The sequence below is a fragment of the Prunus mume genome, linkage group LG5 (assembly GCF_029339155.1).
Source record: "Prunus mume cultivar Tortuosa linkage group LG5, ASM2933915v1, whole genome shotgun sequence".
In the NCBI taxonomy this organism is placed as follows: domain Eukaryota; kingdom Viridiplantae; phylum Streptophyta; class Magnoliopsida; order Rosales; family Rosaceae; genus Prunus; species Prunus mume.
In genome coordinates, this window is record NC_142702.1 from 17,148,563 (window position 1) to 17,163,589 (window position 15,027).

General features: G+C 35.7%; 1 protein-coding gene, 1 long non-coding RNA gene and 2 pseudogenes across 2 annotated transcripts; 3 read left to right on the plus strand and 1 right to left on the minus strand.

Moving 5' to 3' along the window:
* Window positions 1-375: 375 nt before the first annotated feature.
* Window positions 376-6,286, minus strand: ATG3 (autophagy 3 (APG3)). Its single transcript, XM_008234150.2, has 10 exons — window positions 6,004-6,286; window positions 5,311-5,381; window positions 4,741-4,857; window positions 4,506-4,666; window positions 3,909-3,982; window positions 3,621-3,672; window positions 2,322-2,387; window positions 1,761-1,888; window positions 1,153-1,262; window positions 376-679 (listed from the first exon to the last, which is right to left on the minus strand). The coding sequence occupies exons 1-9, from the start codon at window positions 6,162-6,164 to the stop codon at window positions 1,166-1,168; spliced, it is 927 nt and encodes a 308-aa protein (XP_008232372.1). The 5' UTR covers window positions 6,165-6,286; the 3' UTR covers window positions 376-679; window positions 1,153-1,165.
* A 3,811-nt stretch (window positions 6,287-10,097) lies between these two features.
* LOC148917163 (leucine--tRNA ligase, cytoplasmic pseudogene) lies at window positions 10,098-11,397 on the plus strand (annotated as a pseudogene).
* On the plus strand, window positions 10,233-10,718 carry LOC103331541 (leucine--tRNA ligase, cytoplasmic pseudogene; annotated as a pseudogene).
* Window positions 11,398-12,395: 998 nt separating the features above from the next.
* Window positions 12,396-14,772, plus strand: LOC148917164 (uncharacterized). Its single transcript, XR_016127205.1, has 3 exons — window positions 12,396-13,289; window positions 13,509-14,180; window positions 14,281-14,772. It is a non-coding gene; the product is annotated as an uncharacterized LOC148917164 (long non-coding RNA).
* The last annotated feature ends 255 nt before the right edge of the window (window positions 14,773-15,027 follow it).

Consider the following 15,027-nt stretch of genomic DNA (forward strand, 5'->3'; position numbering starts at 1 on the left):
TCATTCTATCTGCCATTTTGAAGGGAGTTTCTAATTCATAATTGACGAACTTCAGAAGTACAGGAGCGCACGGTCAACAATTGAAAACATAAGAACCAGAGTTAAAAAATGGTCTGAACTAAAGTAGCACACCTTTCGTTTAGGGTTTTTTTTTTTTTTTTTTTCCCATGTCTAGAGAGGGTAATTGAGCTAGTAAGTTGATTGAGGACGTAACATGTCGAGTGAGACATAGGGTAGTACTACAGTGGAAAGTGGATTATGGATTTTAAGATTCATGTTAAACCCCAGAAGCAAGCAAATTGTTTATCCGAAAATCTCCTAATGTTAGGGTTACTATTCCATTACCACTAAAACAAAGCACAATCACAATCGCAGTAGAAGAAGACTGAATATTATATACTGTGTTTTGCATAATATGAGTAGGAGAAGTTATGTGCAGAGTTACATAGTTAACTTGGGATGAACATCACCCTATCAAACAATAGATGGGAGATTATGCACTGGAACACATACCAACACCGCAGAGAATTTAACATAAACAATTTAGCCATCTGTACAAGCAGTCAAACATAATGCAATTGGGAGCAGATTTTGAGGATACGTCAAATACGGTAGTCTCAATGATAATATCTTTAACTTCCAATTCCGATCCACATCATCCTAGTACATTTACAATCCCCTGAAAATACAAACAGAAATCCAGTAAAGTAGGTTATAAACAATGACATGCAGCAACAATTTTTCTTATTGGAGGGGGAAAAGGGCATCCCATACAAAGCCCAGTTGGTAAACAAACCACTGTCCAGCATCTAAATCAGTCTTAGAAACATGAAATAAAATTTTGGACATGCTATAGAAAAGGAATCTTTTTTTCCCTTTGGAAAGTACATTCCTACTGTAAATTTGAAACACATCTGAATAGATGTGTTTCATAAACTTTTAAAAAACAATAAATCTACGAAACTGAATAAAGTGGTCTAGAGTCATGACTTCCTGCGGAAGAGACTGTCCCACAATATGATGGGAAGATAGCAGAACTTTTGGTTGGTTCCAAGGTCTTCTGACTTGCAAGAATAAAAGAGTTGAAAGTAGACAGAATGAATGCTTGGTTATGTGAAGAACAATAAAATCCCTTTCTTACTCTAGATTTACCTTGCTTAAGTTGCTAACTGCTGGAGCTGCCAAGATCAAAGTCCATCGTATAGTCATATTCAATAGTTGGAATTACAGAGGCAACAAATTTCAAGAATAAGAAAAGGTACCTACAAAACAAAAACTTACAACGATAAAAAAGTTGTTGCATTGACAGTTCAAGGTGCTGGTCTAGTAAATCATGACAATAATGTTATTGCAGGATCCATATCTGACAAATTGATGATGGAAGAGTATGAGATGTTTTTATCGATATTATCCCGCATGCTCAATACAGCCATTCTGAGATAACCTTATTTTCAGAACAAACCTATTTTGACTCTTAACTAAATTATATAGCTTTTATATGTGACTCGATTACTTGATTGGTGTTATTAATTGGCAATTATCTACTCGATACATTTTATAGATCAACAATTCTTTTACAACCCGTACGGGGGACACCTCAGTGCTTATGACCCATAGGGCCTTGGTGGTGTTAACTTTTCAAATAGCAATAGAAAAAAAAAACTAAAAAAAAGAATAACTAATAAAATCATTAAGTGACAAACGATTAGCCCGTGTGTGTGTAAAGGCATACAAATGGGTGAGTCAAGATGGGAAATTACTTATCAACTTCTGGTTCCACTCCACGTGACATAAGTACATCAATAATCTTTTTCATCACAGCTCCATGTCGGCATGGATGGACAGATGCATGCTTTCCAGGCAAGTGGGGATGGTCCTCAATTGTTACCTGTGTCCAAATGATTGAATGTTAAAGCAACGATTTAACCACCAAAGCAAACAATAACCAGCTTACTGCATAGAAGACAGAACAAAATTATCACACTTAACAGCTAATGTTTAACTCTATCCCATGGAAGAAAGTAAGTGCATATTGAGTTAAAAAATAAAACAAGGAAGAAGAACACAAGAATCTAGATAATATCTTCATCAATTCCCTGAGTTGGAAAGTTCTACCTAGAGAAGTTAAGCAATAAACAACAAACTCATAGCGTAAAAAGGGTAACATCAATAAGTCAAACACTTTATGAACAATTGTGTCCTGTAAAATGAAGTAAACACATCCTCTTTATGTGGCATTATCCATAAGGCATGGTTTCACACGAGACTGTCAAAACAGTTATACAAGCAAGGAATAATATGATTCTGAGGCATCAACTCACAGTTTTGCGTGCATGATCTTGACTGACATCTTCAAGTACGAGCTCTGCTTGTAAAAGCATCCTTGACTAACAGCATTAGAAATGGAGTTCAATTAGTCTTTGAAGTCTTTATATCAGCAAAGAGTTACATTTTAGAGAAAACGAAATTAGACAAACTGATATACCAACACAAATATAAAATTTTAATAAGTCTAGAAACATGTAACCATAAACCAACTCATACATTCTAATAACCAATTAGCCAGAGACCAAGGCATAACCAGGATTGAGGAAATATAAAAAATCAGGTACCTTAACACAGCCTGGAACTGAAACAAAACACTGGTTTTATTGACAGTATTTTTATTTTTTATTGTAGGTACAGTAGCAGAAACATCTTTTCTAAAATTGATTGTTTACTTTTCATCTTTAATTATTTAATTGCAAGTGTACTTACAGGTACCAACCCTAACAGCATTGAGCACCAAGTCAAAGAAAATACGGGGAGGAGTAAGTTTTTTTGCACGACATATATATGTATATTACCTATCTTTAAAAACAACACACGCACACTCTAGAGTAGCAAGTGAAAAATGAATACATGCCAAACTGAGCCAAGGACTTAATTGGGGCTCAGCTGGATAGTATGCTTTCGTTACTACTCAGCTTGAAGTTGATCCAGGGACCCTCCAGTTAGCTGTGAACTTATTTTATTAGTATCTCTGATGGAAGAACTTGGTTTCCAACTACTTTTGCAATATTTATCAGCTGTATAGCACATGCACTCAAATAAATTTTAACAGTTTTCAGGCACAAGATCATAGAAAAATACAAGTTACCAAAGAATATAAATGACAAAAAGAGAAAAGCCAAATGGTTATGAGTCTATTTTATTATTCGGCTCCATAAGTTAAGCTAGGAACCAATTGAAACCAATGTTGCTGTTTCCAGTGAATTTTCTGGCTGTCGCTCCAGACGATTGTGTTCCTTTAGCTGTTACTTAATGTTAGTTGCATGCTAACGTTCTTTTGTATATGGTGGACTGCTTGTTCGCCGCTCTTGTAATTTTGGCTTTGTTTTAGATAAATATTTTGTATTTCTTTTCTTTCTTTTTTTTAAAGAAAAAAGAAGAAAAAGGAAAGTAAAAGGACTTCACTCGTTTTGAAAGAAAACTCAAAAACAGACTCCAGCTTGACTCTGTTGAGCTAGAGAACGATCTTAACATGTAGACTTCAACTGACTCAAGTTGAATACCAAATGACAGCAATTCTTGACAATAAAAAAATTTGGAAAAGAAAACAGCTAGTTACTGAAACAAACCTCATCATACCCAGTCAGCCACACTCGAGGAGTTTGGTAATATTTATCATACCTGAAAGTGAGTAATATCAATTAAGCTATTGATGCCAACATAGAATTAGCTACAGAGACCAACAAATTGAAGTGAACTTCAATTGCCTTATAATTGAGCTATCAAGAAAGCAACACTTTATTACCAAAAACTTTGAAATAAAAAGCAACCATTTCTCCAAAAGGCAACATGCTTCTAAGTTCCACATGGGGAAAATATTGGACCTGGTCAACAGTTCAAAAGAAAACGAATCTTACGTAATGCTGACATCATAGGTTCGTGTTCGTAAAATATTGTCATCTTCAGGTTCATGAGCAATAATATAAGTTCCCTGCAATTTAAGACAAACCCAAAAATTCTTAGCTCTCTACAATATATTAACATCATTTTCATGGTTGAAAGCAAAAATTAACATCCTGTGCAAGAGACTAGGGAAGAAGGTTGCTCAAGATCTAGATTAGATAACATATAAAAATAAAGTTTCAATGAAATATCAAATCCTTCTCTATAACTATCCCCCTCACTCCTACCCAAACAAGACTCTTACCCTCCTCCATCTCTTATTTTGTTTGCACTCATTAAAATTGCATACAAACTATTTTTATCATAAAATTAAGTAATTTTAAGAAAGTATTAAAACTAGGGCATAACCCAATTGGTAGTCACACCTCTTGTTTAAAGAGGAGGTCAAATTTCCCTTCCTGAACGTTGCTACTAATCAAAAGAAACATAAATAAACTATATCATGTGTATTGAACAGGCTACAACATGAAACTTATCAACGAGTAGACCCAGCACAAAGACATGAAGTTTTAAAGAGACGAACTATCACTGCACGCCAATTAAACACTTACAGGATCTATTTCAATGTTGTCAGCTTCTTCATAGTCAGCCATGTCAGGAATATCGTCTTCATCTTCCCCTCCAACATGTGAAGGGGCCAACTTCACAGCCTTATTCTTGCTGATTTCTAAACTTTCAATGGAGGGTAAGTTTTCCTCCTCGCAACTTCTATCTTTTAAAGATAAGAGATAGTCTGAGTCAATGGTTCTAAGAAAATATTTGTGTACTTTAACCAAAGTAACTTACCCTTTGGCTTCCCATGGGTTGCCAACCAGCCATCATTATCTTCATTATCTAGAAGAACTTCCATACCAGCAGCTTCATACTCCTCTTCAATAGATGCAGCCCTCCGTAAGCAAGGGACTGAATAAGAAGTAAACAGATCACCCCATTGTAAGTAAGGGCAGCAGTTTTCTTTAAGTTTATACTTGAGAGAGAGAAACCCCACGCGCACACACAATACTGGGCAGTTAGCTCAAATGGTTCTTGATTCAATGAGGATTAACTCCAACCAACTGGATTGCTTGAGCAAACTTTTTAACTTTTTGGAGGCCAAAAACAGAGTATAAGACAAAAAATCTCTTTGCTTGGTTTTCTTTCATTTACAGAAACCATGAAAAGGATCACTATAAAGGTGACATAAATCAATGATTAAAATGAAAAGGAAATTATACAAAACATTGAGCACTAGCAATATTATTATGCCTGAATATTATAATCCCCAGTAGCTATTAATAACAAGATGAAAATTTGTCGCAGGAAGTGGGAAAAAACAAAAGGATTGCAAAGAAATAGAGTAGTGTGATGTCATCATACCATTTCTAGTAATCAAATACTGCTTTTCTGGTGGTAAGTATGGCTTCCTCTTGCTTGGCTCACCTGATTCCCTAACATGATATGAATCGAAAGGAAAATACCAACCAAAAAGTAAGATATCACCTCAAAACCTTGTTCGTAAAACAAAAATAAAGTGATGAGAAGATACAAAAGAAATAAAATACAAAGAGATTAAGAATTGTAGCCATCACTAATAAGACTCTACAGTCTAAATATGTAATAACTATTCAACCAGCATATTTGAAAACTCTAAAACAGGCTGCTTCCTCTAAATTCAAATTATCAGAATACTTAATCAAACAAAGTTGTTCTTGTCTCTACTTTCTTTCAGCTATTTTCAAATAAATTTACATCCTTTTCCTTTTTAAATTTCATCTTCCTGTACTTCTACTGAATTTGTTTTAAAACAAAAACCCATAAACCCAATTGATAGATGGGTTTTTTTATTTCATTTAACCCTGCAATTCAGCCAAGTTGATTGACAGAATCAGTGGCAAACTCTTAAAACCCTCGCTTCACTTCCCGAACTTTATTTTTTCAACAAATTCATAATAGCCATTAGTCAAAAATGAAAAACCATAAACAATCCGAACATAAAGATAACAAATTACAATCAAGTAAAATTAAAATATCGAATTTTACAATAAATAGAAACAAAGGAAAGGAAAATACCAAGACCAGGTGGGGCACTTGGAGACGAGGTTATCACCAGCAGTGACGAACTCGGTGACGCTGAGAACACCCTTTTCTTTGAAGGCTGAGACCGTACGAGGCCCTGTGATTTTCTCTACGGTCCCTTTGAAGGCCTCGTGAAGCTTCTGCGACAGAACCATCCTCTTTCTTTTTCTACAGAAAACAAAAATCGCTGCTTTTCTTTGCTTTCCTTCACCAACACAGAGAGAGAGAGAGAGAGAGAGAGAGAGACTCTTGGGAGAAGCGATTTCGTGCGTGGTAACGACAGATGATACCATGTGCATGGTTCTGTCGTTTATTCGCGGAACGACGTATTCCAGGGGAAAACTAAGACGACGCCGTTTAGGTGAGTTGCTGCGCGTTCAGCTTTGGGCAGTTTTAGTATTTTTTGGAAGAGATATTATTAACTAGCTAATAATGATTTATTAAATTAGTTCGAATATGAGAAATTGCATTAAATATTGCAGAGCGTTTATTTTGAAACGAAATTTGATTTTGTTGATGCCAAATTTTTCAACAAAGAGTAAAAGAGCTTTGCTAAAAAAATATAAAAAAAACATCTATAATCGAAAATCAAATTAAAAACCTGTAAATGAACCTGATTCGAATCCAATTTGACATATTGGGTTCATATTGGACAGTTCGGTTTGGCTCGACTCATTTACACCTCTACTTTCTGTTTGATACTAATGAAGAAGCAAAGTCTCTACCTTTGCAATGTTTTGAAGGATATACAACAAATTGTAGTTTGATCTTGGCCATACGGGTGCAAAGTGATTGACATACTCTTTTTGAAGACTCATTTTACAATGTTTTGAAGGAAACAACTTAGGGGCTTCAAAGTAATCCTTATCTAACTTTTTTGTTTTGGTCAAATCCTTATCTAACTTCACACCCAATTCCTCCACATCCTATGTTTGTAATGGTACTTAGTGTTAGTTTTGTCACAGCCCAAGTACTCAGCCACTTTCGACCACAAAAACAAAAACAAAAACAAAAGTGCTCAGCCACTATCTGCATCTTGCCCATCAATCCTATTCTCCATATTTAACGTATCACCAAGATATTCCACATGATGGGGCCATTTTCTAAATTTATGGGGATTTTTCACTCTCTTTTAGTGCATTGCAGTAACATTTCATATCACTTGAGACATTTGGGTTTTATGATACTCAATGCATTGCACTATCGATTCTGCAAAGTATAAAATAACAACAATAATGCAAAACCAACAAATTTAAATCCCAAATTTACACCTTAAATTAAGCATATGAAACTAATGATTTATTGTACAATAGTTATAGGCATGAGATTATTACACATAAACCTTAAATCCTAAAGTTTCGTACTAAACAAACCAAAATTGTAATTGATGAATCTTTGAAGAATCTATAATAAAGAGTAATTTTTGCATGTTCCGAATACACCACGTGGTTGGTGTACCCTCCAATACACATGGAACATGTGGAAACTTTATCAAACCAATCAGAATCATGATATTACATTGGTTCCGTGTGACCGCATATCTAAAATGAACCAACCCCTACATGTCCCACGAACAACGGAATAGGCTAAAAATTTATGGTTGGTATAGCATCAATTAAGGTTAAAAAAGGAATCCCATCATGACAAAATATGTTCATATATAGTAGTTTCACAAAAATGCAAATCGATCTTTTCAAAAAAGCTCAAATCATAATCCCCATTATCATACTCACATTCACAAAAATTAAAATCCATAACTATGTCAATACATGAATTTGACAAAAAAAAATTCAAAATAAAGTTTCGCATTTGCAAAGAAAATTGCTTTTAACTAAAAGTTTTAGAACATATATAAGAGAATAAAAAATCTAGTGACTAAAATGGTATTTAACCTAACAAACTTAACATAAATCAAAAGTCTTTAAATTGTAAACTTTTGATAATAGAGTGACCAATTTAGCTAAATTTGTTTTTAAGTGACAAAATTAAAATTTCGTGTAAAATCTAGTGACCAAAAGAGTATTTTATTTCTTTTTTTAGGAGAATCACATTTTATATTTTTCATTAGTTTTTTTTTTTGGTCGGAATATTGTTCGGCCAACGACTCTTTGGGTCTTAAACGTTGCCTCTGTCGGCCTTTCTGTGCAACAGTCCACCAGTAGCGGAGGAGAGGGTTACCGTACATACAAGAGTCTCCTTGCTCCACGTTTTTAGGTAAGTAAACCTTCGTTATAACATTCCTTTTCTTTTTAGGTAGGTAAGAGTAAGAACCTGCAACTTGAATCGTGTAAGCATTACCCAAGATTCCCCATTCGACTAGGATTGGTTCAGCTTTCCTAGCAAAGCAATACATTTTCTTTCTTATAGGCTTGTTTGTCACGTCTAATTTAGGGTTTTGCACTTGCAAGGATCAATTGCGTGCTTTACACGGCACGGCTGCTGGAGTTGAAGAAACCGAAAATTTTGCTCCTTGTCTTTAGTTGAACCATAAAATAAAGCCTATTGGAACCTCCGTCTTCCGTCGAAGACCTCCTTCCACTTCTCGACGTAAGCTCCAATTCCCTTTCGAATGGTTACGATTTTCTATTTCGTTTTCTTTTCGAACGGTGAAGTTTGTGCCTCTCAGTGGTTTTTGTTCCTTTCTGTGTGGTTATTTTATTATACTCCTTTCTGTGTGGTTAGTTGTCAATTTAGTGAAATGAGTTTCGAATTTTATTGTTATGCAAGCTTCTGATGTGGGAATTAAGTGGTTTGATACAATTTCCACGGTTGTATTTTTTGGCGATCCGTTCTAAAGTCTTATTCCCATTTTAATCTTGCGCTGCATGTTCATGTGATTGATATTACTTGTATTATCGGTTATTCTTCACCTCTTTAAGCTTTAGGCACGAACAATACTTTCATATCCCATGCATGAAGTCCTAGGTAGCCTTTGTATGCCGTAATGTTGTGTTTTCATGAGGTTGAGGACGAGGGGTTTGAGTCTCTAGCTCACTTTCCTCTTAGGCTTCTTAGTATTTTACTCTTTTTATCCCTCAGTGTGAACATAACACAGGTCTAAAAGCGGTACGTTAATGTCAATTAGGCCTAGCCAAAGTAAAAGTAAATGATGCATATTTTTGTGGTTTCCTGCACAGTGGGATGATAATATGGTTTATGCATTTAATGTAATACCAATTAAGTTTTAATTTTTAAGAATGGTGAAGGTTTTAGATAATTTTAAGGTTAGTTTTTATCATAGACATTGCTAATAGAAATCATTATTGTTTGCAGTTTCTGTAAGAATACTGAAATGGCAGCCAAAGAAGCGAAGAGCTTCGTAAAGAGAGACACACTCAGAAAGATTGAAGAAAAGATTCAAAATTTGTGGAAAGTGTTGGCGAATCCTTACTTAATTAGGATTTTGGTTCCTTACTATGTTAGGATTTTGGTTACTTACCAATTTATCTAGTCCTATTATAATTGAGATTTATTTCATACTGTAATTTATATTTATTTTCTTTTGTAATTTGGATAAATGGGTAAGTAACCAAAATCCTAACATAGTAAGGAACCAAAATCCTAACTAAGTAAGGATTCGCCAACACTCCCTCAAGTTAGGGCAAAGATATTTGGGACATTTTGGAAAAAGCAAAAGGAGAGAGAAAAATCTTAAAAGAAGCAAAAATGGACAAAAATGCCTTATTTATTTTTAGATTTCTAAGGAATCCAATACATTTGCATGTCTTTGATTTGAAAGTTGAGTGGTTTTTTTGTCTTTTTGAAAAAGCCAAAGCTTTTTCCAAAGTGAAAATTTTTTATGTCTAAAACCTAAAAAACCTAAGATATTTTGCATGTCCAACTTGACAAGTGAGTCATAGAACACCATACTCGACATTGACCAATCGTACAACTGTAGAGAAGGCCTTGTCACAAAAACTCTAACAAATTGGACACATGGAAGAACACATAAAAGCATCGGTAGTAGGTCTATTACTACATAAATGGGTAAGTAACTAAAATCCTAACATAGTAAGGAACCAAAATCCTAACTAAGTAAGAACTCGCCAACAGAAAGAACATGATGTTTACAGGGCCTAATCTCGTGAAAAGCCTACTGAGCCAGGGGAAAAGTTCTTTGGGAACTTCCCGCTCCCTTACATGAATGGTTTTTGCATCTTGGACATGCATTCTCACTCTCAAAGCTAGAGTTTTCTGCACGTTATCATGATTAAGAGGTGCCAATGTCCTCTTGCCTTTTGGTTTCCACGGAAATAGAATGCCCATCAAAGCCTCAGCCGATAAAATCGCACAAGAGATCCAACAGTTTGGACATCCACCAGTCTTTCCTAGCAACAAAGAGGAGAAAGGGAACCATCAGGAAGCTGAAGATGCAAATTCAGGTGCACGCACCTACAGATAATAAGTTCAAGGGAAAGAAGTCCAAGGCTACATCAAAGTCAAGTGGACAAGCATACCAGTGGGAAATCATGCTCAGTCTTGGCCTCTCTGACAGTGAGATATCCAAATTCTGTGAAGCATCTGAATGGTTGAACTTCTTCCCTCCAATGGCAATGGAAGACCTCAAGGCTTTTCGCTTGGGATGTGACTGGAGCCGATCCTTTATTACTACAGACAGGAACCCATATTTTGATAAGTTTGTGGGGTGGCAGATGAGGAAATTGAAAGACATGGATAAGGTTGTGAAAGCGAAACGTTATGCAATCTAATCCTCCAGAGTGCCAATAAGTATTTGAAAGACTCGATTGATATAATGAGGAAGAAGCTTGAAAAGTACAAGTCAAATTTAGATAATGTTGATAAGAATGGTGCTCCAGTTACATCTTTGGTACAAGGCAAGAAGCTAATAGGCCTGATATATGTGAAGGAGCAATTTGATGAGTGGAAAGCAGAGTGCTTGAGGATACTCCAGAATAACTTCAATATAGAGACTCGTACTTTTGCTCCGGACAGGGTGATATTGGAGGCATTGCAGAGTAGTTCTCTAGGACAGGCGAAGGGTTTAAGACAAATCCAGAATCTTTGCATGCCTTTCGTGAAGTTGAAGAAGAAGGACGCAGTTCAACTTGGAGCTCAGGCCTTAGATTTGAAGTTACCATTTGGAGAGGTTCAGGTACTTGAAGAGAACATAGACTTGATTAAGAAACAACTCGTGCTTGAAGAGGTACAAGTTTTGTCTGCTACCAATCCTGATGATCGTGCAAAAGTTGGTCCTCATGTTAAACAGATAGAGCAGAATCCTCCATTCCCTAGAAGCCCAACTACGATCTTCTTGACCCGATAATTGTAATCCTTTTGGCACATATCTGGAACTTTTATCAGATTATTTTACTTAGCATCTTAAGTTAATTGGATCTTATTTGAAGAATTCGTAATTCAGTTTTCTTACTCTCTTTTTCGTGTCGTTTGCTGTTATGGTGTTTAGTAGTGGTGTTAGGAACCAGGTATTGTCTTTCTGGAGGAGACACAAAGTTAGGAACGAATTAAGTGATAGATATGGTTGCCTGAAATGTTTTCTAACAAAACTGAAGAAAAATAAAGGTAACACCAGAAAATCCTAACTTGGTGCTACCAAGGTAACGGGTAACAACCACTTTTCAGGTTTCATGTGGAAATAAGGAATATATGACTGAATCAAATATGTCTCCATTTTCTCTTGATCAAAAAGAGAAACTATGAGGCAAATTTTTCTGATATTTCATTTGTTTGTAGGCTCCAGGAAATTCTTCCAGCAGGACTCCTTCATGATGGTACTTCGGTTTCGGCTTCAATTTAACATTGGGATTGGAAGACAATTCCAATCGCCATGAAAAAAGACTAAATAAACATCCATGTGACTTGAAAAACTCCATTCTAGAAAACATAAGAAAGAAAAATAAACTAAGGGGCAGACTAACTGAACTCCCATTATGAAAGAATGACAAAGTAAGCGAGCAATAAAGAAAAATAAAGGATTTTAAGAATCTACCAAATGTAAGCAGCTATAAGAGAGATTAGAAGCCTATAGAAGGAACAAATGCATTTGGATCATATCTAGTTAAGCTAAGCTATAAGCCATAGGAATCAACGGTTGAACTTTAAATTTGCAGAGAAACGCATATGTTATATTACAAGGTGCACACACACACACACAGAAAACTTACTCAAAAGGGAAAATGCATTTTCATTAAATCTATGAGCTTTCAAGTTGCACTATGTTTTCTATTAGCATTTGCCAGTAATGTACCTAATTCTTTTATTGTATCACCAACATAGAAATTATTGTCACACACACACACACACACACACACACACACACACACTGTGACACCATAAATAGACCCTTTAAAACTAAAAGTGTCATTTTGCGTCATCAAACTAAGGATTTTGTTTTCCAAAGAAAATTTTGGGCATTTTTTCTAGCCCTAGGATGTTTTCAGCACGTTTCAGATATGTTACAGAAGTTTTTTTGGTCATTGGTTGAAGTTAAATGCCAGAAAATAGCAACATAGCTAAGTAGGTTCTTATTTTGGTCAAAATCAAAATTTCTGCCTAATGTATTTTTTGTTGTTTTTCAGGTCAATCTGAAGCCACCGACATGTTTATAATGATTATTATGATGATTTGGACCAGGTTTCGGGGTCTCAAGTGGCCTACATTATGTTTTGGATGATTTGAAGCTCAAAAAAGGACCTAAAACCCAAAAAACCCGGCTGCTGTTTTGCCCAGAAATTTGAAGATTTTTCATCACCAAAGGTTTTTAGCGACGGATGTGCAATATTTTTCGTGGCTAAAACTTTTCTGCGACGGTGTTCTTCAGATTACCCAGATCAACTTCAGACCAAATGTGATCATGATCAGAGACATGTAGGAGTTATTTTGGGTCCGTTCACATTCCAAGGAGCAAGTTGTGGGTGTTTGAAATCATCTCGTTGTCTATCCTCTCTCACTTCGACATATTCTACGCTTTGCTCATCCATACACCTACACAAACCCGGGAAGTTCTCACACCCTCTCTCTCTCTTTAATTGATTTTGCATGACCTAACTATACTGCAAAAGTAGTTCTTCCAGCTGAGATGCTAATTGAATGAGCTGACAGGTTTCGAGACTTATCTATATTATAATTTTGTGTCTTGGTATCTCAATTTGTCTAGTTTCTTTTTCTCTAAAATGTAATTTTTGTTGATACAGAGACATAGAACACTGATTAAGCTCCATTTCTAATGCTGTTAGTCAAGGAAGCTTTTACAAGCAGAGCTTGTACTTGAAGATGTCGGTCAAGATCGTGCACGCAAAACTGTGAGTTGATGCCTCGGAATCATATTATTCTTTGCTTGTATAACTCTGTTTTGACAGTCTCTTGACAGTCTCTTATGTGAAACCATGCCTTGTGGATAATGCCACATCAAGAGGATGAGTTTACTTCATTTGCAGGACACAATTGTTTGTAAAGCCTTTACTTATTGATGTTACCCTTTTTAGGCTACTAATTTGTTATTTATTGCTTGACTTCCTTAGGTAGACCTTTACAACTCAGGGAAGTGATGAGATCTTCATCTCGATTGTTGTGTTCGTCTTCCTTATGTTATTTTATATTTTAGGTACTTTTATCAGGTTCTTATTTACTCGATATGCACACACTTTCTTCATTGCAAAAGAGTTAACATTGGCTGTTAAGTGTGCATTGACTTCTATTGACCTATGCGCAACCGCTATGCTACTATTGATGCCGGGATGGGGTGAATCACTAGGGTGTCAAGACCATGAGGTGGAGTAATGATGTATATACTTATCAAAAGGACAATGCAATAATGTAAATTATCATTTTTTGGGAGTTTATCAGAAAATTTGTTCAAGGTGTTTTTCGAATTACCAATAGTAATGTACTTTGCAAAGGAAGAAAATTCCTTCTCTATGGCATGTCAAAAATATTGTTTCATGTTTTTAGGACTGATGTAGATGCTGGACAGTGGTTTGGTTTCAAAGTTGCTGCTGTATGTCATTGTTTATAACCTACTTTACTGAATTTCTGTTTGGATTTGAAGGGGATTGTAAATGCACTCAGGCGAGGTCAATTGGAGTTGGAAGTTAAAGATGATATAATTGAGACTACTGTATTTGACTAATTCTCAGAGTCTGCTCCGGATTTCGTTATGTTCGACTCTATGTACAGATGGCTAAATTGTTTATGTCAAATTCTCTCCGGTGTTGATATTTGTTCCAGTGCATAATTTCCCATCTATTGTCTGATACGGTTGATTTAAAATTCTCATACTTTTGCTCCGGACAGGGTGATATTGGAGGCATTGCAGAATTGTTCTCTTGGACAGGCTAAAGGTTTAAGACAAGCCCATAATCTTTACTTGTCTTTCGTGAAGTCGAAGAAGAATGTTGCAGTTCAACTTGGAGCTCAGGCCTTAGATTTGAAGTTACCATTTGAAGAGATTGAGGACTTGATTAAGAGACAACTCGATGTTTGAAGAGGTACAAGTTTTGTCTGCTACCAACCCTGATGATCATGCTATAGTTGGTCCTCATGTTAAACAGATAGGGCAGAATCCTCCATTCCCTGGTAATTATAATCCTTTTGCTACATATCTGGAATTTTTATCTGATTATTTTACTCAGCATCTTATTTGAGGGATTCATAATTCAGTGTTTGTTTTATTTTCTTATTTTGTCATGTCGTTTGGTGTTATGGTAGTCAATAGTGGTGTTAGGAACTAAGTATTTTCTATCTGGAGGAGACACAAAGTTAGGAACCAATTCAGTGATAGATATGCTTGCTTGAAATGTTTTCTATCTTTGAATCAGAGTTCAACTCAGAATTTCTTCGATTCGATTCCGCCCCTACTTCAATTAAGGCTAGATTACGAGGTCATACTTTGATATGTTCATCACACCTCTCTTTGGCTCTTTCAATTCTTTTTATCTTTTAATTTCCTCTCTTTTGGATATGCATCTATCTATGAGGCGCTACCCTAGTAAAATATAAAGCGAGATCAGGTGAGAATTAGATGTCTGGTTGATAAACAAA

Coding starts and splice junctions, on each gene's coding strand:
- ATG3 (XM_008234150.2), bottom strand. CDS start 6,164: ATGGTTCTGTCGCAGAAGCTTCACGAGGCCTTCAAAGGGACCGTAGAG. Junction 3,673..3,908: donor ACCTATGATGTCAGCATTAC/GTAAGATTCGTT, acceptor ACTCACTTTCAG/GTATGATAAATATTACCAAA. Junction 1,263..1,760: donor GTGGAACCAGAAGTTGATAA/GTAATTTCCCAT, acceptor TTTGTTTTGTAG/GTACCTTTTCTTATTCTTGA.